The 21936-nt window shown below is 37.7% G+C and overlaps 3 protein-coding genes across 8 annotated transcripts; 1 reads left to right on the top strand and 2 right to left on the bottom strand.

Moving 5' to 3' along the window:
• The first annotated feature begins 268 nt into the window (after positions 1 to 268).
• On the top strand, positions 269 to 5893 carry pcyt1ba (phosphate cytidylyltransferase 1B, choline a). 5 transcript variants are annotated; one of them, XM_057322606.1, is made up of 8 exons: positions 269 to 552; positions 2358 to 2457; positions 3320 to 3436; positions 3542 to 3693; positions 3775 to 3853; positions 3932 to 4074; positions 4157 to 4345; positions 4583 to 5893. In XM_057322606.1, the coding sequence occupies exons 1-8, from the start codon at positions 514 to 516 to the stop codon at positions 4787 to 4789; spliced, it is 1026 nt and encodes a 341-aa protein (XP_057178589.1). In that variant the 5' UTR covers positions 269 to 513; the 3' UTR covers positions 4790 to 5893. The 5 variants fall into 5 exon arrangements, with proteins under 5 accessions (XP_057178589.1, XP_057178588.1, XP_057178590.1 ...); XM_057322605.1 differs by having other exon boundaries at positions 4580 to 5893; XM_057322607.1 differs by having other exon boundaries at positions 274 to 552; positions 3932 to 4059; positions 4577 to 5889.
• A 110-nt stretch (positions 5894 to 6003) lies between these two features.
• Positions 6004 to 12791, bottom strand: pdk3a (pyruvate dehydrogenase kinase, isozyme 3a). 2 transcript variants are annotated; one of them, XM_057322602.1, is made up of 11 exons: positions 12459 to 12791; positions 11283 to 11424; positions 11121 to 11192; positions 10547 to 10731; positions 10369 to 10458; positions 10183 to 10272; positions 9969 to 10045; positions 9721 to 9822; positions 9527 to 9634; positions 9310 to 9423; positions 6004 to 9232 (listed from the first exon to the last, which is right to left on the bottom strand). In XM_057322602.1, the coding sequence occupies exons 1-11, from the start codon at positions 12559 to 12561 to the stop codon at positions 9089 to 9091; spliced, it is 1227 nt and encodes a 408-aa protein (XP_057178585.1). In that variant the 5' UTR covers positions 12562 to 12791; the 3' UTR covers positions 6004 to 9088. The 2 variants fall into 2 exon arrangements, with proteins under 2 accessions (XP_057178585.1, XP_057178586.1); XM_057322603.1 differs by having other exon boundaries at positions 10195 to 10272.
• A 1854-nt stretch (positions 12792 to 14645) lies between these two features.
• slc51a (solute carrier family 51 subunit alpha) lies at positions 14646 to 20125 on the bottom strand. The gene is made up of 8 exons (XM_057322995.1): positions 19937 to 20125; positions 18878 to 19029; positions 18421 to 18494; positions 17280 to 17438; positions 16479 to 16590; positions 16250 to 16396; positions 16034 to 16139; positions 14646 to 15870 (listed from the first exon to the last, which is right to left on the bottom strand). The coding sequence occupies exons 1-8, from the start codon at positions 20016 to 20018 to the stop codon at positions 15716 to 15718; spliced, it is 987 nt and encodes a 328-aa protein (XP_057178978.1). The 5' UTR covers positions 20019 to 20125; the 3' UTR covers positions 14646 to 15715.
• Positions 20126 to 21936: the final 1811 nt, after the last annotated feature.

The following is a 21936-nucleotide window of genomic DNA, read 5'->3' as shown; positions in this document are numbered from 1 at the left end:
GTTGTGCCGGGAAATGCACCCCTGCCAGATTCTGCACCTCCTTCAATAACACGATGTCCGATTGGCTAATTCTAACCCCTCCCCACACCTAATCCTAACCTATCCCCTAACACCTAATCCTCACCCTAACCATTGTGGGGAGGGTGGGTGCATAATTTGGCAGGGGTGCATTTCTCGGCATTACACCGGCCGTAGCTGTAATCCTTGTTGCAACAACCGTGCATTTAGTTCAATAAGGTCCTGTGTGTGGGCGTGACCGAGGGCGGGACGTGGGAGCATCGATCTCTTTCAATAGGCGGACTCGCTACGGGGAGGAGCCACGGAGGGGCGGGCTTCGATGGGAGTGGCTGTAAAGGAGATACGATAGAGTGGGCGGGATGTAGAGGCAGGTTCGCTGGAGTAGAGCATCTCTAACAGAGGCTCGGCTAATAGCTAGGTTTCAGAACCGATGCTGAGTCAGGTAGAGGTTTCAGGTGGAGTCACATCCTGCTCGGTTTGGACCCTCCTAAAATTATGGAGGAGCTTGAACATACCTGTCCGCTGCCGCGAACGGTGAGTTGGCTGTATTTGTTTGAGAGATCATCTGTGTGGTAGCATAAAAAGCGAATAAGATGTGGGAGGGTGCTGGACTATTGTTTCATATCAATTCGATTTTTATTCTATCCGGTACAACGTCTTTTTGTGATGGTTGGGCTCACATATTTGGCTTTAGTCGTTAGGATTAGTCTTATAGACTGTGTGTATGCATCTGCAATGCCAAATAATGATGCTGCTATTGTCTCTTTTAATCCTCGGCGTCTACCAGATGTTGTTTTTAAGTGTCAATGCCAATGCACGAGGCTGGTGCAAAGCTAATGTTACAGGCAGCATCCTGATTGCATTTGTCTCCAGTCTGTCCTTCCGTGCTGTGTTTCCTTCTCACCTTGTACAGGATTCTGGGAAAAGTCCCCAGCATCCTCTGATCACCTGCTTCCGTTGCTATGGGAATGAATCATGTGTTGCTCCTTTTCGGAGCTCCGTGGACATTATCCTCCAATGAGTAATTAAACCTCACTCCTACATGACACTGTAACACAAAATCTATGATGTGAAGTGGGTCTCATTGGAAATGTAAATGCATATGTACCTGCTGGGTATGTTTTCTGTTGACAAACAGGAAGGACCTCTCATTTGACATTTCCTGAACAGATGGTCATTGTCTGATTTCCCAAAGGTCGATGCAAGGTTAAAATATAAAATGGTTTTCAATAGCAGTTAGGTTTGAACATAATGGGTTTTCTGGGTAGTTGTTAAAAGGGCAAAATCGGAGAAAGAAGTTTTAAATCGTAATATTTCCCTGATTTTTATAAATATAGTGCCGTGGAATAGACGAGACCATTTCAAAATGATTTTCAGTTTTTCTGAATGTACTATAGGTATGTGTTAAGGTAAATTATAATTTTTGTTTAATTCTGTGAACTACAAACAATATTTATCCCAAATTTCAAATTAAAATATTGTTTCTATTTGCATTTATTTGCAGACAATGAACATTGGAGAAACAGGTCAAAATAACAGAAAAGCTCTCAAATACTGCAAAGGAAACAAGTTCATATTCACTTTTGAGCAACAGTCATATTTGCACATGTAGTTAATAAAAAAAATTCAACAGACACTGGACTGGAATGGCCACAATACTCTAGAAATGCTGAATAAATGAAATTAATTAAATGCAAATTTGGATTTTTTTCAGCGGCTGTATATTTTTATTTTTTTGCTATTGAATACATTAAGGTGTTGTTGGCCTTATAATGATTTTGGCAACATTTGTAAATAAATGTCATGCTGTGATGTTTTAATTGTATTAATTACATCATCTGTTGGGAAAAAAACAGTTATATTTCTGTTTTACCACTGATATTTTATTTGACCTTTTACAGTTTTGCTGTTTCACACATTGTTTTTCATATGTTTTACTTAAGCCATTAAATAGCCTATAAAATATCACATTTTACATACAAATAAACAGTGGATTCTTACTTCAGATAGTATTTAATTTTTAAAAGTGTGTTATATCTATCAGTGTCTCCTGTGTTACTTTGGAGCACAATCTGTCTTTAGACTGGTGACATCAGGGAACTTTCTCCTGGACAAATCGATATCCAGCGTAAAGAGGCTGTTACACAGACTGGGAATCAATACATCAGATAATAACCTCTATTAGTATAAATACGGAAACGTTTCTTTAGTAAGGTAATAAGGATGTCATGGCCACACAATGTCGACCTATTTAAGTGTTTTATTTGAGTTCAGGAACCTGCAGTGTCTGTTTATGTCTTGTTATTTCTCTCAAATGGATTTTTCCATCTTCTCTCCAGACTCTTATAGAACCAGCCATATTTACAACAGAGACGAGTTGTGAGTGTCAGGCACCACATGAGAAGCTTACGATAGATCAAGCTCGACTCGGAACACCCGGTCAGTCTGTCCTTCCATAACATATGTACTCTTCTCCAATTTCACATATTAAAAAAAAAATCACACAAAGGTGTCTTTACATACAGTACACAAAGAAACAAACTAAACTATTACATAAGCTGTATTCATGTGTACACTAAAATCTCTTTAAATGTTAAAGGTCCAGTGTATGAAATTTAGCGGCATCTAGTGGCGAGGTTGAAAATTGCAACCAACGGCTCACTCCACCCTCCCTTTCGAAGCACTACAGGTTCTGCACAGGACTAAGATGTCATCACGTTTTCGATGACGTATTTACAAAACACGCTCCGTGGAGCAGTTTGTCCATTTAGGGCTACTGTAGAAATAACATGGTGAATTCCATGTAAATAGAAACAGCTCATTCTAAGGTAATAAAAACATAACTCTTAATTATGTAAGGTCTTTATACACCTCTGAAGACATAGTTATGAATATTATATCGCATTTCTGTCAATAATTCCTCTTTTGAGTGATTGCAATGGGAAAGGAGTTCTGGTAGGACAGCCCTCCTCAGAGAGTGGACCCTCTGAGATTCAGGGATTCCCCGTTTTCTTTTTTTCCTTCGGTGACCCCGATTCTCACATGAGTTTATGGAACAGCTAATAGGAATATGCCGTTTTGTCTCGGTTAAAACCACTAACCTTGTAAATCCAGTGATTATTTAACCTTAAAATCAGTCATTGTATTAGCTAAAGTGTGTCTTACTTGTACACACAATACACATCAGATGGTCAGTGAATATGCTGTTGTAGGTAGTCTATGGCTCAGGTAATATTATAACTCCGAAAAGTCCATTGGATCTGTCGAAGGTTTCTGAATGTGTCTCAAATTCCATTTGCAGTGGACAGACCGGTGCGAATCTATGCAGATGGGATCTTTGATCTTTTCCATTCGGGTCATGCCCGTGCCCTGATGCAGGCTAAGAATCTGTTCCCTAATGCTTATCTAATAGTTGGAGGTACAAACAAACACAGTCAATTCACAAATTCCACAAATTTCATAAAAGACTCTTTATTATTAATGTGCTCATAACATGCAAAAATATCTATGTGTGCGTGTGAAGTATGCAGCGATGAGCTCACTCACAAATACAAGGGCTTCACAGTAATGACCGAAGACGAGCGTTACGAAGCTTTGAGACACTGTCGCTACGTCGATGAGGTTTTGCGTGACGCACCCTGGACTCTGACGCAAGCGTTTTTAGAAAAACACAAGGTCAGTTGTTTTGTGCATAGTACATGATAATGTTCCATTACCCACAATTCCCTCTGGTTAACCCCTTCAGTTCATTTCCAGATTGACTTTGTAGCGCATGATGATATCCCATACTCCTCTGCTGGATCTGAGGACGTATACAAGCATATTAAGGAGGCAGGTAAAGAACAACGGTCATCCCTCGAGAGCATGTGTATGTCTATGTTTTAGATGCGTCTAACATGTGTGAGTGTCTCAGGTATGTTTGTGCCCACTAAAAGGACAGAAGGGATCTCAACGTCCGACCTGATCACACGGATAGTGAGGGACTATGACGTGTACGCCAGGCGCAACTTGCAGAGGGGCTATACAGCAAAGGAACTAAATGTTAGTTATATCAATGTAAGTCAACAAATAAAGTATTTAAATAGATGAAGTTAGATTATTAAGAAGCGCTTGCTGATTACTAACCGATTTTGGACAGGAGAAGAAGTACCGTCTTCAGAATCAGGTGGACAGGATGAAAGAAAAGGTGCGGACGGTAGAAGAGAAGTCCAAACATTTTGTCTACAGAGTGGAGGAGAAGAGCCATGATCTCATTCAGAAGTGGGAAGAGAAATCGCGAGAGTTTATCGGCAACTTCTTGGAGCTCTTTGGTCCAGATGGAACATGGGTGAGCCCAGGAATTATGGGAAGGTGCAAGGTCCCATTCGGCAAAGTATGTTGTCACATACAAAAAGGGGAAAAGGAAACTTTCCCTCTTTGAAAATAGGAAAACGTCTGGATATCAGTGGTTTAATAATACTGTATATTAACAGATAATACATTCTCTGAGAATTCATATTTCAAGTTTTGACTGAAAATGTCACATAACGCTTGAACACCATATATTGTTTCTCTCCAGAAGCAGATGTTTCAGGATCGCAGCGGTCGAATGATCCAGGCGTTCTCCCCTCACTGCTCACCCAGCAGCAGCCCTCCGAGAGAGTTTTCTCCATCACGCTCTCCATCACCCCCCTCCCGCTGGGCCATGCCCAGAACCTCACCACCCTCCTCCCCGAAAGGTGCTTCGGCCTCCATCAGCAGCATGAGCGAAGGCGACGAGGATGAGAAATGAGGGATTGACCATCACACGCTTATTTAATAGATTGCACTTTACCTTAACACACCCACCTACACAATAACACACTGGAACTGGCAGTCCACACAACTTCCCTCATGGAAACTTGAACGTGTACACAGTGCAGGATTGTCCTGTTTAGTTAAGCTGGTATCACAGCGAATTTCTGAAAGCCATTGCAGCTCCTTTCTATCCTTGACACAGACAGAAGATGGAAGTTAAATCAGAATGAGTTACACATGTCTGTAGTTTTTGCGTACACTTTCATTACAACAAAACGTGGTTACACTTTATTTTACAGTGCCCATGTTACAGTGTAATTATACATTTAAGTATTGAGTAATAATAATTAACTACATGTACTTACTATAGGGTTAGGGTGTGGTTTAGGGGTAATTTTGCATAATGTACAGTTAACACATGTAACGTGTAACAAGGGCACCGTAAAATAAAGTGTTACCCAAAACGTACAAAAATGATCGTAATTTGCATAGAAAGCTTTTTAAGCTTTAAAGACTGACAATGCCATTATTTAAATATGGCAAGGGTAATCCAGTGCGTTTAGTGTCTGGTTCAACCGGATTGTGAGTGGACAGTGAAGCACGTTTTGTGCCGAAGTGCCACAAGAGTTTAGAAAAATATGAATCTATTAATAAGAGGACGATGACTGTACGAATGATTCTGTCGTCTATTGCTCAGGACTGGCATATTGGAACTGCATAAATACACCTTTTTCTGTCTATTGTTTTCGTGTCATGTCTGACCCACCTCATGACTGTGTCAATGCAGAAGCGCAGATGAGGACACCGCTAGCACTTGCTGCGCTTTTTATGCATGAATATTTAGTTGTCATTAACCTGTTTGTCTTGTGTGTTACTGCAGCCTTAAATATAGAGCTAAAGCGTATGACACAAATCATCCAGTCAAAAAGATGGAGATCTAATCAATTTTAGAATGAATTTGAGGGACAATGCATTTATTGTGAGCTGCTCAAGTTACCCCACATTACTGTATGTTAAACCTTCTGTATCGTCTAGTTATGTCATTATATGTATGCAACACTCACATCAAGTTACTTAATATCCACTCTGTAAAAACTTGAAATTGTTTTTTTTTTGTATAATAGTTTGTTTCAATTAAAAATGTAAATAATAACATGGGTCAACTAGGATTTACTTTTCTACAAATGACACAAATGGTAATGGAGTAACTTTTTATTTACTTTTTTATTAGGTACTTCAGATGGAATTTAACAGATAAATACTCTAATTGTAATGATTTTATGTCTGGTTCAATAGTTTCAAAATCAGCTAACGCATGAGTTTTACACCTTGTCTACATCAGACGCGGTGCGACACATCACGCCAAAAGACAAGCCATTAGAACCCATTATACCACAGGGCTGTTGAATGCTTCAATCTGATTGGTTGACAAACGTTCTATGGGTATGCATCAACTTTCAGTAAATGCACACCTATGAAGGTGTTCCAGGTCTGCTGACCGCATTACAGTTCCATATCACTTCGCCAAGTTTAAACAACAGAAAGGTTATAGTGTAGCCTACAGGCCATCACCGCACACAGCTGCTCTTGATCTGACATTTATAATGTCAAAATATACTGTTAATGGAAACGTGTGCGGTTTCGTTTCAATAAACAAAGCATTTCAAAAACAATATAGAAATACATATACTGTAATCGAATAAATAAAATAACTAAATAGAAAAACAAAATGCATTAATAAACCCTGATGGCCTCTTCATGCTGCTTCCAACTGATAACAAATATAATTTGATAGACCTACTCTTTCAAAAGTTTACGTGATTTGTTTTACTGCAGATGGTAGAAATAATGCGAGGAATATATAATGTATTATCACTGACTTTTCTGTCACATTACTGCAAACGCGCAGGTGTGCGCGCGCGGTTTCTAGCTCGCTCTCTCACTCACACACCACGTAGCAGTGGCTCAAGCTTCCGAGTCCGTAACGGACGCTTGAAATGAGATGCGCAGAAAGTAGTCCTACCATCAATAGCAGTTTAAAGGCGATAACATGACAAACGTTGAAATACATTTTTTTAACAATGTCCTGTGGTGTGGTAACCGTGGTATAAGCGGAATAATTGACTTATATCCGTTCAATTATTCTAAAGTTAATGCACACCTCGAGGTGGTAATGCGGCCACGACGCAAAGATGATTATTCCTTAACGTTACTAACGGATGTGGCGCGATGTGACAAGACAAACCCATTTAGGACAAGCCGTTTGTCGGGTCGCGTCCGGTGTAGACACGGTGTTACACTTTCAACTTTTAAAACATGATTTATCTATAGTATAAGCACTGGTGTTTTACTTGTAAAGTAAAAAAAACAAATTAATTCACAAACACCTGTTGCCTGTTTTGTCAAGAAAGCTTGTTTTGCAGATGCGATGTTTGTTTGACACTGTTAATGTATTTCTGTGTCGGTAAACAGGTCAGGTTTTCTTCATGTGTTCCACATTAACTTCTCTTTTGAGCGGTTGGAGTTCAAGGCATCAAATGCGCTCTTCATAGATGTAATAAAACACTATAAACATATGTAATCTAGAAAATAATTTAACAAACTTTTAAAATAAATACTGAAATCCGTATTTAAACAAAAAATGGAAAAGTAAGGTACTACGTTCCCATCATGACCAAAAACTGAACCGTAAAACAGTAAGCAAGCATTGAATAACAGATGTGCAGCATTATATAGAGATAGACAGCCTGTATCAAACAATAGACTTGCAGACATGAATGTGGTTGATCTCGGGTATAAAAATCCCAATTATAAAGCATTTCAAAATTATTTTAAAAACATTTTTTAAACATTGTTAATTTTCATAAAATAATTGAACACATGCAGTTCGTGAATAATTTAGCACACTCACTTCTCATTACTGTAATGCTGTATTTTCTGTATGCACATACTTTCCAACACTTGGTAAAATATGGTTTTTTTGACAGGTTTCAATAGATTTACCCAGCAATACTGCAGTAAAATGCACTAAAATTCAAAATAAAAATTTCAAACAATAGGCAAAACTTACCTAATTACAGTAATATTTGTGCGTACAAAAGAAACATGAAGTGGGCAGAAATAGGGTATTTTGTGAAGTACTACTACAAAATGAGACACATACAGAGAAAAAGTTAAGCTTGTAATAGCTGTTCCTGTAAACCAGACAAGCTGCTCTGTAATTCATCCAATCCCCCCCCTCCAAGTGTTATTGCCCTAAAACACTTCCATACACTTCCGATGTAAAACTATATCAATACTCTGGAAAACATTCTTGCAGCACATAAACAAGGACATTTCGTCTCTGAGACGTAGTGGTGTAAAAAGAATATAAATAAATCCTAAAAAGGCTAAACTAAAAATCTCAATCAAATCTCACCAACCAGGGCCTAAGTATCATCAAAGCAGGATCTGCTTTCTGAAAACAAAGAAATTCATACCTAGCATTCTTTATGCTATGATAGGCTATTCTGGTGTGTGCGTTCTTAGAACACAACTCTAGTTCTGAGTAACATTGCCAAAACAACATCAGCACACATGTGCAAAAGATCTTAAAATAAACGGGGATCAATAAATAAATAAATAGCACTGAACTATTTAGATTTTGTTCAAAAGTGCATTCTTACGGGTTCTGAAACACGAGTTACGCATTTGCATGTGGAGAACTGAAACGTGCATGAATTGTGATGTTCTTAAGAATGATAACTGACATGAAAATCACAATGCAATGCAAAAACCCCCAATGCCGAATGGCTCTAATGCTGTGACAGGTTAATAAGATTCACCCAGCATGTAAAAAATCCTTTCGACATAGTACGCCATTAGGGCACTGCCAAGAAAATTGCGTTGGTATCCATGGAAACGGTGGACGAACCCCTCCTCTCTATTACCAGCGGATTTCTGAATGGCAGCGTAAAAAATGGCCTTTGTTTCAACCATCTCAAGCTCCTGGATTCCTTTTTTGAAAATAAAACAGGGGCTCTACTGTGTGGCACAACTAAACCCTGCATCTGTCACTCAGAGCACAAAGTTTACCCCTCTCTCTACACTCTCCTGGAAGACACCATAAAGGGGCTCCATATGTTACATTTGTAGATACGAGCAGAAAATGAAAAATTCTGCTCTGGAAATGCTAACAAGTATAGAACACTCAGCTTTGATGTGGTGTTGCCGTGGCAACAGATATGCTGGGTTAAAACTGAGAAGGTCTGGAATGGGTGCGGAGGGAATGCTTGCTACACTGGGGTGAGTGCATTTATCTTTTGGCCTTGTATTTGGAGGTATCTCGGGGTTCTTTGCTGGGGTTGCTCCAGTCATCGGCTCCAGGGCCTCCTTGGTAGTGCCGCCAAGCAGATTTGTTAAAGACGGGCAGACGCTCGAAAGATTCACTAGAGAGGGCCTGGTCAGGAGTCATTCAAATCCATTAGTGAACAAGGAGACACAGAAACAAAGGCAGATTGTGCAAAATGTAGATACCTTCAGATAGATGACAGCATCTGTCCCCACCCCTTCCATTGAGTACAACTTCAGGTCTCCTTGAAAGTAGCGAGCATACAGTCTTGATATCGGTAAGCCATGTCCAAAACCAGCCTAAAAAAGCATTGATTGCATAAACAATACACAATGGGAGATGTACAATGTGCACACTACTAGTTTCATATCCTAAGAGTTCTACAGGCATGTTTCTCCTCACCAATGGCACTCGTTTGGAGTCTAAACTTGGTGTCGGTGCAGTCGAGTAGGTGTAGTTAAACAACCTGTCAATCTTCCGTAAAGGCACACCTCCTCCTCTATCACTGATCTATGATAGAACAACACAGAGAGATCAGGATCAAGGCGTGCAGTGTCTCTATGTTTACAAAGAACATGATTCACACAGAAACTGACCTTCACAGAGAGATCTTCCTTCCCCAGGGTCACTTTTGCTTTTATAGGGGGAAGGCCCTCCTCACTGCCCTCGTGAAGTTCGTTTGTGGCCCGCATTGCGTTCTGAAAGCACACACACAAGTTGTTATAGTAACACCTAAGAACCTTAAAAGATAAAGATACGTCGTGCATAACAGATATACATTGAAAATGGCAATGACCTGGTATGCTGGTATTCAGATCAAATTCAAAACTCATGCAAAACGTACCTTAAACAATTCAAACAGCATGTGGAATAGATGGGAAGGAACATAAACAGCTTGGATGGGTTTTTTAGGAGCCTTGGCTATGCAAAGAAAGTTCAATATTTACACAATTTTAAGTTAATACTCATGCCAGAAAATGATTTTAAACAACACAAAAATAATTGTAAACAATATAAATACACACGAAAAAAAAATAGTGAAACAGGATTTGAATTACAAGCAAATGCACCATTGAATTCTTCTATTTTCAAATCCGGGGCAGCTGGATAATATTGCTCACAGACCTTCTTGGCGGTCTCGTAGGCATCTGAAATGAAGATCAAGCTTGATCACCAAATACAAACAAAGCTAATAGATCGTTTTTCTATGAGCCAGAACGAATCTGAAGCGGAAAACAACTTACCAGTCACGACCTCGGCCACATTGCAGTTGGGATCAATACTGCCAATGTGTTTGGGATGAGCTGGATTTATGTCATTGCCAAAGAGAAGAGCTGTAATTTATAGAAAAGCAATAAGGCAAATGCTCAATAAAAAAAATACGATCCGGTATGCACAAGACTTCATTAGTTAGTGACATACTGTGCTGGTTAATGAGCATGCGAAAGGAGATTCGGTTTGTGTAGAAGCGGTCCAAAAAGTACTGGATGTTGGAGCTGACAAAAGGGTCGAAGCCAAACTTCTCCTTATACTCGATCACGCCCTGGGCCATCGTCGGAACGACGTCGTTGTGTCTGTTTCTTATGTCAATAAGGATCTCAAGGAAGCTATAAAGAAATGGGTTGATAAACAGTTGAGGATTTAATAGCGAAAAATATTGCCTTATCAATCTTTACATTGTATATATAAACTCACTGTTGATTCTGAACCGTGATCGAGCAGACTGCACAAGTCTAAATGTTATGAAAGTGTATGTGGGAAAGTGCATGTGGGGTGGATTTATTTTCCATTTGCTAAGCATGCAAGTGTTTTGGATCCACTATCAGCATTACTATCTCATTTCTATTCAGCTCACATGAAAATACACAATAACATTCTACACAGAAACCAGCAGAGCATGAGGAACAATACTGCATTGAGCAAACACTCCCTACATACACCAAAGGTTTTCACATAAAGCAATGAATATTAAAGGGTTGAAAAATGTCCCGCTCACTCATTCAGGTCATGTGGATCTTCTGGCTTCCTGTTTTCAAATTCCAGCAGCTCTAAAAAGCTTTGCAGGTACCTGCGTAGAAATATGTCACAAAATAATCTGTACGTGTTTCCATGCAGTTTTTGTATCTTCCACTTTCATTTCATCTGATTCTGAACTCACCATTTCTGCACCAGTTTGACTGACGGTTGACTGAGCAGTTTATCCGGCAGCAGGTTCACCTCTCTCATCGTGTTCGCCAGGCGCACCGGAAGCTCTTTCCGCAGGAACATGTATGACGTCTTCTCGCACGCATTATCCCTGCCTGCAAATCCAGAAGCAGAGAACAAACGTGTTGAAAACAGCAAAAAATGAGAAGGGGGGCTTCTTTAGTAATGGGAACGTGATGAAAAATGCTTTGTCATCCTTGCATGAAAACTGATACACCAGCAGTGAGCCGAAACGGGATGAATGAGAAACACATTTTTGGCAAACATTCACTCTTGGATTGAACAGGCCTTAACGTTGACAAATATGCATTTGGCAAATGATTTTAAACAAAGTAATTTATAGGGCCTTCAAGAAATGCATCGTAATTCCATTGCATGCGATTCAAACCTAGGAAATTTGTGTTGCTTGCATTACCAGTTGAGCTACATAACCCTGTTATTACCTCAGTCTGTACAGTAGTACGTCTAAATAATTGAGTTATTTCAATTTGAATAAAAAAAGGTCAATATGAGCTTTATTTTTTGCTTTGGGGGCAGAAAAATCTCAACAGATGAGTCAATATCAGAGGTCCACAGCAAGACACTGTAGTCCAAGATTTATTTCCAAAGTGTATTTAGTCAATGTAACTTCACATCGTGGTTAAAATATTCAAACTATATACATGTAAAAAGGCCTTTTTCCACTTACTTTGAGCACATTTTAATACAGAGATGTTTAATAAATATGACGTAAGCACAGACTGACCAACAGTTGACGAGGCATTTTCATACAGACAGGATACTGCCATCAAAAAATGTCTAAAATGTATAGCTGTTTTACTTCAGCAACCGCTGAATTAATTGAAACTAATTTTGTAATCTTGAAAACTATTTCAAATGTTTAGTATAGACATTAAAATAGTAATTCAATACAAAATGTCAAGTGTTTACATTCTTTACCATTTAACTTTAGTTTTGTTTACCATATCAAAAAATCCGTCGCATTTCAAATACATTTTCAACACTAAACATGATACAAAGAACAACAATAGGCTATTTTAACCATATATAAAGCATTGAAAAGAGCTGCAGCAGCAACAGTGGCTGTGAGCGTTCATACATACAGGATGATGGGTGCTCTCGCACTTACCAAACTCCAGAAACTGTTTGATTGACAGAGGCGATGGTGAAAACCTTGAATAATATTCTATCTTTGGTAAATGGTTCTTCACGAGATAGGAGTAAAATCTCATTGTGATGGGAAGAATGTGCAACGACCAAGACTGTTTATGAAACAAATCTCTTTAAATTAGGATCATGGCAGTAGCGTCGTCCAAAGAATTCAGATGAGAGTAACGTCCGCATCAGAATATCTATTTCCGATTACCGATATATCAGGACACCACATTATGTGAGTGTATAGGCTTTCCAGCACGATCAAGGAGAAACATTCGCTGCTGCGCTAAACAGCACGTACACAAAAGCGAAAGCACAACCGAACTTGATTTCACCAGCGAGGACTGTGATTGGATAGAAAATAAATGGTGCTTTGCGATTGGTCAATCCACAACGCCTGTCGTGTGTTGTCAGTAAGGTTGCTAAACAGTGCGCATGTTTTTTAAAGAATATTTGCATTTTGTGTATATACATTATATATAAACCGTATGACGTAAAATATAATAATAGTAATAGTAATAATAATAATAAAAATAATGAAAAAGCTTAAATGTAAAACTCGAATTGCTTACAAATTCCATTGGTTATTAGTTCTGTACTAAAAAAACGTACTATTTGATAACGTCTTACAAGCTACACTATGGAATGATTTTGCGTCTCTTATTTCTCCCTAGATAACAAACTCACGGATTGAGACGATATTGCACTGTGGTTCCGCCTCTGAAATCTGATTGGAAGTGCTTTGTTTTAACCCTCTGGGATTTTTTTGACCGAAAAAATATATATTTTGAAAATGTTAAAAATCGTAGCTTCGTCGGAATGAGATGACATTTGAATACTTTTATCATTTTAGCTCTGTGAATACACAAAAAATTATGGACATGATTTGAATATGTTAAAAGGTCACAAAAAATAATAGTCACACTTGGCTCTGACATAGGACATAATGATTGACATAGGAAATGAATGGGAAATATGAAAACATTTGAAAACTAAACTAAAAATCAGCCACTGTGCAGAAAAAAAGTGCACAGCACCACTCACACACACACAGACACACAAACAAACACACTAAAAAAAATGAACTGGTAAGGCTGTAACAGAGCAAATTTTGAAAATGTGTTAAATAAAATCAATAAATGAAATAAAAATACAAAAGAGGCTCTCTCTCTCTCTCTCTCTCTCTCTCTCTGACACACACATTCACACACACCCACACACAGGAACCTAGAAGTTACACTATGCCATTACACATGTTTTTACTTTTTTACAACCAGATGGCACTAATCTGCTTTTCAAAGATTGGATTTTAACGGCCTGGTATCTGTTTTAACCTGAAATAATGCATTAATTAAAAAATTATATTTAAAAATACTTTACAAAATAAATTTTAAAAATTGCATTGTTTTCAATGGGGAGAAAAATGGATAATAATTATAGCATAAATATTAATTAGTACCCTAAAATTCTCTCAAAATGGAAAATAAGAAATATTTTGAACAAAAATATATTACATACATTTTCCGGAAAAAGTTACAGGAGCCAAGTGTGACCTTGAAGGAGCCAAGTGTTACCCCCAAATGAAGAGGCCCATGTAAATTCCATGAAATAACAATTAATTGCAAAATGTTTGTATAAAGTTTTTGATTTATCACTATCCATTCCTTATTTTGTTAGATATCTTAATTATCATATACTATAAGTAACAAAAAGGCTTTCCATGTGATCCCTTCATAACAAAATTTTAATGTTTGACCGTAATCATAATGCAAAACTTGGTACTTATCAAACCAAATATATCTAAAAGTTGAAAAAAACATCTTTGAGATTGTCTAAATGTACATTGAAATACACAAATCCTAATTCATATCTGAACAGCTAGGTCATTCACAAACTACTCTATAGAGGGCTATACTGGAACCTAGTGGTTACTCCATTACACATGCCACTACACATTTTCAATGTGAATTTTTTAAAAAAACTAAGGATGTTAATAGCCACTGTGCAGTTTTGACCATGATAGAGCCAAGTGTGACCCCTATACGCAGAGTCCCAGAGGGTTAAATTAGCCTATGGTGTTGTGCACACAATACACACCTGTAACTTGACGCAGCCTCACAGACAAAAGAAAAGAGGCACAACAAAGACCTCGTGTGCAAATTTTTAATAGTTGATTCCAGATGTTTGACAGCATTGTCATTTGGTGATGTTATGGATATACTGTACCAAAAACTCATATAGGAAATAAAGGATACATTGCCTACAATTCTCCTTTTTTACCAGTTATTAATATTTGTTGGTTCTCTTCTGTGGTGATCTTATGTAGTCATTCTCCTGGACCTTCTCAAAGCTGAGCTTCAACATGCAACATGCATGAAATACCCAACAAATGTAATGCACCTTAAATAAAACATTTAAACAAAAGGCGAAACAACACCTTAGCCCACTATTGAATATTTTTCAAATCTGTTCATCACCACGCTATGTCAAATTGAAAAATGTTGCCATTTCACCAATCAAACGGAAAATAATTCAATGCATCTTTCATGCACATTCTAAACACCTTATGTAACTGACTCTCTTTGCCAAGGCCAAGACACATAATCATTCCACCTGTGTGTAGTTACGACATTTTCCATGTTAAATTTCCTGTGTCTGGGAATGTTTATGCTCACCCCATTTCCAAAACAACCCCATCAGTGTATTGCGGAAAGTCAAAAAGTCCTGAAGAAAAATGTGTGCCAGTCCAAAAAGAGTTTAGTTTAATCTAGCTGGCATAGAAGCAATAAAACAAGATATTTTAGCGTAAGCATGAAAATAAGTAATCTATTGTGTTGCCTCTTACATCATTGTTGGAAAAAATGGACAATATACATACAAAATAACACAAATAAATCCTATCTGACCTTTTAACAATTCCAAAAGTCATTATGCCTATATCATTAAGCCATATACATGACATTATCTCAGTTTATCAGAACCATGAGTCAGGATTTATCAAGGCTTTGTTGTCCTTTCAACTAAAATTCTTGTCATTCTGCTGGGATGTTGTAGTGCGTTTTATACAAAATTGATCATTTCTGCTTTAAGAAGTCTCTGACTTTACAATAAAATTCATTCTGTAATCCACTTACGTACAGTAACGTCAATACAAATAAGTTTGGCACAGATACAACAACACACATCCATATAAAGAAAACACACATTCACACACTCAACAGTCTGTTCTTCTCATGCATTCTCCACAGCATTTTTTGAGGTTAAGGTTTTCTTTATCCCCTCCTCACCATCCTCTTCTGGTAATGGGTCGTACTGACGTCTGTATAAAAGGCGGGTCACTAACGTGATGATGAACATCTCCACGATCAACAGTTGTTGACTCATTACTGCCAAAACAAAGTGAAGGCAATGTCAAAGAGTCAGAAAAGTTGATAAGATTTAGTTGTATTATAAAATGTTACGGTTTGCAATATTTTGCAAATAAAACAAGATCCAGTAATTGGACTTCCACCACCCAATTCCTTCATCTAGCAATCCAAAGATACTCACAGTATCCACGGGCCTGGGAAGTATAGGGTGGCGCGCAGGCAATAGTGCCGTTCATTGCCAGTATGTTGATGATGGCCGTCTGCAACTGACTGAGAATCAGCACCATCTGTGGGCAAATATAATCACTGAATCATCAATGATATCGATTTAAGGTATTTCCTTAGGACAAGTGGTATGAAGTAAAACATAAAAGAAGAAGTAAAATCACAAACATACCTGATACATGGCATATTTAGGGACGATTTTAAGGACACGTAATGACTCTTTCAAGTGGATATAAATGATAGAAACAGGCCACAGTGCTGTAATAGTGAGAAATCCGATAAATGAGTTTATCCATATGGCTCCACCGTTCATAGCCACCTGCAGACAAGAGAAAAGGTATAATTCACAATTCTAGTTTTGAAAAAAAAAGAGGCAAACTTTTAAATAAATTCATACTTACATCAGCTGGATCGAAGTTGCCATTTGTCCATAGCACAACGGAAAGGATGGTCAAGGCCAGTTTTAACAGAGCAAACTGGAAGGACCCCAATTTCAACATGAACAGATTTCGCCTAAAAAGCAACACACAGATAGCAAAATTAAATGTGATAGGCCACCTGTACAATGTGTTTCCCTGCCCTGGCCCGAGATGGCACGCACAAGACATGTACAGAATAAATGGATGTTAACATTCTATTCACATAATCACACCCACAGATTGCATTAGGTCAAGAAAGATTTAATTCGACTCTTTAAAACGGCTGAGTTTGATAATGAAAGTCTTACATAACACTGATTATAAGCCAACGGTTCTTGGAGGCGCAAAAACGGCTCCTTTTATCCAGATTCCCAAAGGGTGCAATGGCCCTGAGGGGCCTTTTTTCAGGTTATGTCGTAGCATAATCTAAATCTCATGTTTGCTGAAGAGTTGAATGGCCAGAGGTGCATTTGGACTGACCAGTTACAGATATGGACAACTAATGCACCACTGACACAACTGAAGTAAAATACAGGTGCAAAATCTTACCAGTTATTACTAGGCATATATTTTTTGATGCATTACGATACAGGCATGATTTATTTGGCTTATTACTTTTCTCAAATAAAAAGTCGGGATCAGAATCACACTTGGTGGTCTTCTGCCAAGTCTTCTGCCAATAAGCAACATTCACAACACTCTAGCTTTGTGCTGATATTATGTACAGTAAATGGCGTTCTATGTAAATGCTGGGTCTGTGCCCATTTAAATAAGGACTCTTACGGTGTGATGGAAGCGTTTGGCAAGCACAGGCAGCAACAGCAGCAGGGTCCTGTGCTGATCTTCAATGTTTTTTTCTCAGAGCGCCTCAGAAACGATTCATCCCCTCCGACCTCTTCAATCATGAGAATCAGGAACTTGAAGATCACAATTGCAAAATATCTGCCAAATAAAATGAGAAATGTCATTGATCTGTTACTTGTTTCTTGTTCACACAGTCCCTTATTTATAACCAAAATATGTTTTTTTGTCTTGGCACAATTCTTAGCTGTCTACAGTGGACCCTTTTCTCTTCTGTGTCTGTGTGGGAGTGGAGGCAGATATCTCATGTTTGGGAAAATAATCAGACCATTAAAGTGGAACTCTGAAAGCCTTCATGCTTCCGAAAGCATGTGTACTTTGACCACAACTTTGACCAAACAAACAGTGCAATGAAATGTAAGACTTGAGCACCTTGAGAAAACTGACAAACCAACCTGATATCACAGAAAATGTATATTGTATGAATTCAATTTGAAATTTTATTGAATTATGTAAATCATACAACAACATAAAAACGTGCAACTGTTGAAAAGTGGCAATGAAGCATGATCCCTAACCTTAAGATTCTACTAAAGTGCACAAAGAAGTTTTGTACAATTGTATATGAATTAGCCGCCTCATAAGAGTTTGCCATAAGATCTGTATTGAAAATAAAGTGCTGAGGACTGTACACTACTCAATAGCTTTAAGGAATTGTTCACCCAAAAATGAAAATTCTTTACTCACTCCCATGTCATTCCAAACCTGTATGACGTTTTCTTCTGCAGAACACAAAATATATTTTTAATAACGTTGTTAACCAAACAACATTGGCCCCCATTGACTTTCATTGTATGGACACAAAACCACTAAGACATTTCTCAAAATATCTTTTGTGTTTCACAGAAGAAAAAAATCATATACAGGTGAAGGACATGATGGTAAATAAATGATGAGAGAATTTTTATTTTTGGGTGAACTATCCCCTTGAGTTCAATGATTAATGTTCAATGTATTGGCATATGCAAATATTATGATTAATGAGTACAATATAAAAGGCCTAATTAATTTGATTAAAATGTTTAATTCATTGACAGCTTTGTTCCATTAACAGTAAACTCACGTGGCTGACGTCATGTCGCAGAACATCGTGGCCTTTGGAATCCACATGCCCAAACAAGACATAGTGCCAATGACCTAAAAGAAGAAAAACATAATGTCTCATTATCAATCAGAAGAATCAGAATCAGAAGGAGGTTTATTGCCAAGTATGTTTACACACACAAGGAATTTGACTTGGCGACAGGAGCTTAGTGCAGAAGAAAGTGTACACATGGTGCAAACATAGTGCAAATATACATTAAGATAGAAAAAATGAGAAATTAAATAAAATCAGCTCTAATTAGGACTGATGAATTCCTTTTTTAATATTATTTTTTTTTTATTAATTTTTAAAATACCGGGAGCCAGGTAATAGTCTTGTGCAATGATAAATAGGACAAATGAATGATCGATGCATATACAAAATGTATATAAACAGATAGACTAAATAGAAAATATAAAAATGTAACAATGCTCACCGGTGCCGCTCCAGTTACCCAGATGATTACAGTTTTTTTATTTGGAGGCACTTTCTTATAGATATAGATGCATTCTTCAATGAAGATCAGCATGGACACCGTGGCCATGAAGGTCAGGACAGAGTAGAGAACTATACCAAATATGTCCAACTCTGAAGATCAGAAACACTTGACATCATAATCACTCCTCAGTTGAGGAAGCCTGTCATTATTTGACATTAGAAACCTACTCAAGCTGGGGTTTAAAATGTAAAGATATTGTTTACGGCAAATAGTTGAGGAGAATTTTAGGATAAATAAATTTGACATTTAGTACAACAGATTCAGGAGGCAGACACTTGGAAATGATTCGGAAGTGATTCCGATTATTTCCATTTCTTTAGTGTGTCAAGCTCAGGTCAAGGTGCACTGACCGCTGTAACTACAATATAATCATCTCTTATCAGCGATGACTAAGTAAGCAAATCAAATCAATGCACTTAAATGAGGCTGATAACTTGTACAAGTTTTCTTTATGAGACAGCTAATGTACATAAGTTCTTTCATATTATCATATGTTTAATATATATATATATATATATATATTTCTATTTAGCCCTTTAATCTAGATTAAAATCTTTATTATATCCAGTGTGAAAGACGACCATGCAGTATTGTGACACTTGTGACTGTAGTAGCTAGATCATTGTGCAGACTATACAGGGACATTTTACTCTTACAGAATGTGCGCATGGAAAACATAGTTCCTATCAAACTACTGTAGCAACTACCATCATTTCTAAACAGTATAAGAACTTTGATCCCTTTTCCAAGAAATTTAATTTCTTTCCTTGATCACTGTCTTTATTATAACTGTATCTTCTTTATCATAACTGTAGTTAACTACAGTAACAAACTATTTTAGGGAAACCGCAGTTATCAATATTTTATAATAAATTAAAAATATAAATGTATAGGATATTTTAAATATAATTTTAATTCTAAAACTAAACACACGTGACTTAGGAAAATAAACATTATGTAGCAGCGTTTGGGTAAAGTAACAAAAAAGGTACTTACGCATAAGAACATCGATTGCCAAAGGAGCTTGTTCCCTGCATCTCGGATCAAACAGAGTGTGATTGGTCCCGTCCATCTTCATAATGCTTGTTTATTTACTAAAAGACTCGGAGCAAACTAAAATCCCCGGAGAGCTCGCTGCCCTCACCAGCAGTCATGAAGAGAAACTAAACTGGTGTATTGTAAACTGTGCGGCAATAAAGTGGTCTGTGTAGTGGAATGCCTTTGATTCAGCACTTGTTAAAGGGCCGCCCATTCACTGGGGTACACAGTAACAGACCCGGCCGCACTGCGCTTGCGCAATAGAGTCACACTCACAGAAGACTTTCGGGAGTTTAGAAGGCACACAGCTCAACGTAAAACGAAAATAAAATTATGCGGGGAAAATAACAAGCAGTGGGTACGCACTTTTACGTTTTATTATTAAGCGTAATTTATGTAACATACACATCGCTATAGATTCTACAATAACACCCTATAACTTAATGATATGAAATTAACGGAATATAATGAGAAAAGACAACAACAAAAACTCTAAACGCTTTTTACACTGTTAGATGATGTTATATTTATATTAGAAAATTTGTAAGTAGAATTACGTGGAAAATTTGTGTCAAAATGATATGGTTTCCATTAACTTGCATACAAATTATGACGTAAATTTAGCAAGACTACAAAAATACTATAAAAGTCCTCTAATCTAAAGTCATCAAAGACTGTAATTAAAGTTAATAATCCTATTTTGTTCATTTGTTTTGTCAGTTCAAATCTGATTAATATTATTATAAGAGCTCCGCAAGTTAATTTTAGGCACCAACATCCTTAAAAAGGAATTAATTCATTCCAAAGGAAATAATTAATGTATAATTTTGCTGCTTATAAAGCTTCCAAAGTGTAATGTCTCATATCTCTGATCAGTCTCATCCGGCCCAGTTAGATAACACTACAACGTATCAGTAATATGGTTATAAATCATCTGGGATACATTCAGTTATGTAATGGGCTTTGCCAATTAAAAGTCAAGTGGTTTCTAGCATTTACATTTCTCTGTATGTCTTAGAATGGATATTCCTTAAAGGCGCAGTTCTTTTTTAACAGCGGCCACTAGCGTTGTATTATAGATTTGCCACGAATCGCTCAGTCCAAACACGACGGTGGCCACCACAGTACAAAAAGATGTCGTTCTCATGTTGACGCAGGGAAGAGATTTTGCGGGCATTAGAAAGACTGTAGAAAGAGCTATGACTTATGTATTACATAAAATAAAAGGTTTGCGGATTTTAAGTTTAAAAAGAAGGATAAAAGTCAGGCAGGATCTAGGACCTGCGTTAATATTATAAAGAATTTACAGCAGAGACACGTTAGGACTAAGGCTTTTAGCAGATATGTACTCACAGATATTTATGGAGATACTATGAAGGTATTTTTGGTGCAAAACAACTGAGCGCCTGTGAGAGTGGAACTTGTAGTTGTAGAGGTCGGCCACACATGTGAAATTTGAAGTCAAAATTTGAAGTTGCAAACTTGTAGATTTTTTTTCTCTCCCGCAAACACAACACAACAGTTACGCCTTCTTGAATCCTTCAGTGCAAGTGCACAAATCCAGTTCTACAAATCACAAACTAAGATACTCGTGCACTCACATCTTTTGCTACGATTGCTGCAGTAAATATGGTGCAAAACACATTCACACACCTGCACCAAAAGCAAGCGTTCACAGACCAGTTTATGTGAATTCATGCAGTGAGAGTTGAATGCTTGTCAAATATTTTCTCACAAATTAAAGGTTTTATTCGTGGACATCTTTCTAACACAAACACAAGAACATAACTACAACTGCTTGAATCTGCTGCTGCGAGTCTCTGACACAAGTTCGCACACTCTCTCATTTTGCACCACATATCTGTGTGATGTATGGAGCAAAAGTGATTTGTGCACTTGCAGAGGTCAGACCAGCTAGTTTTGACGCCCAGCAGGTGGCGCCCTAACGCGCAAGAGAT

This window comes from Triplophysa rosa, linkage group LG23 (assembly GCF_024868665.1).
Source record: "Triplophysa rosa linkage group LG23, Trosa_1v2, whole genome shotgun sequence".
In the NCBI taxonomy this organism is placed as follows: domain Eukaryota; kingdom Metazoa; phylum Chordata; class Actinopteri; order Cypriniformes; family Nemacheilidae; genus Triplophysa; species Triplophysa rosa.
The sequence above is the reverse complement of the archived record's forward strand: the minus strand, read 5'-3'. Positions and strand labels throughout refer to the sequence as shown.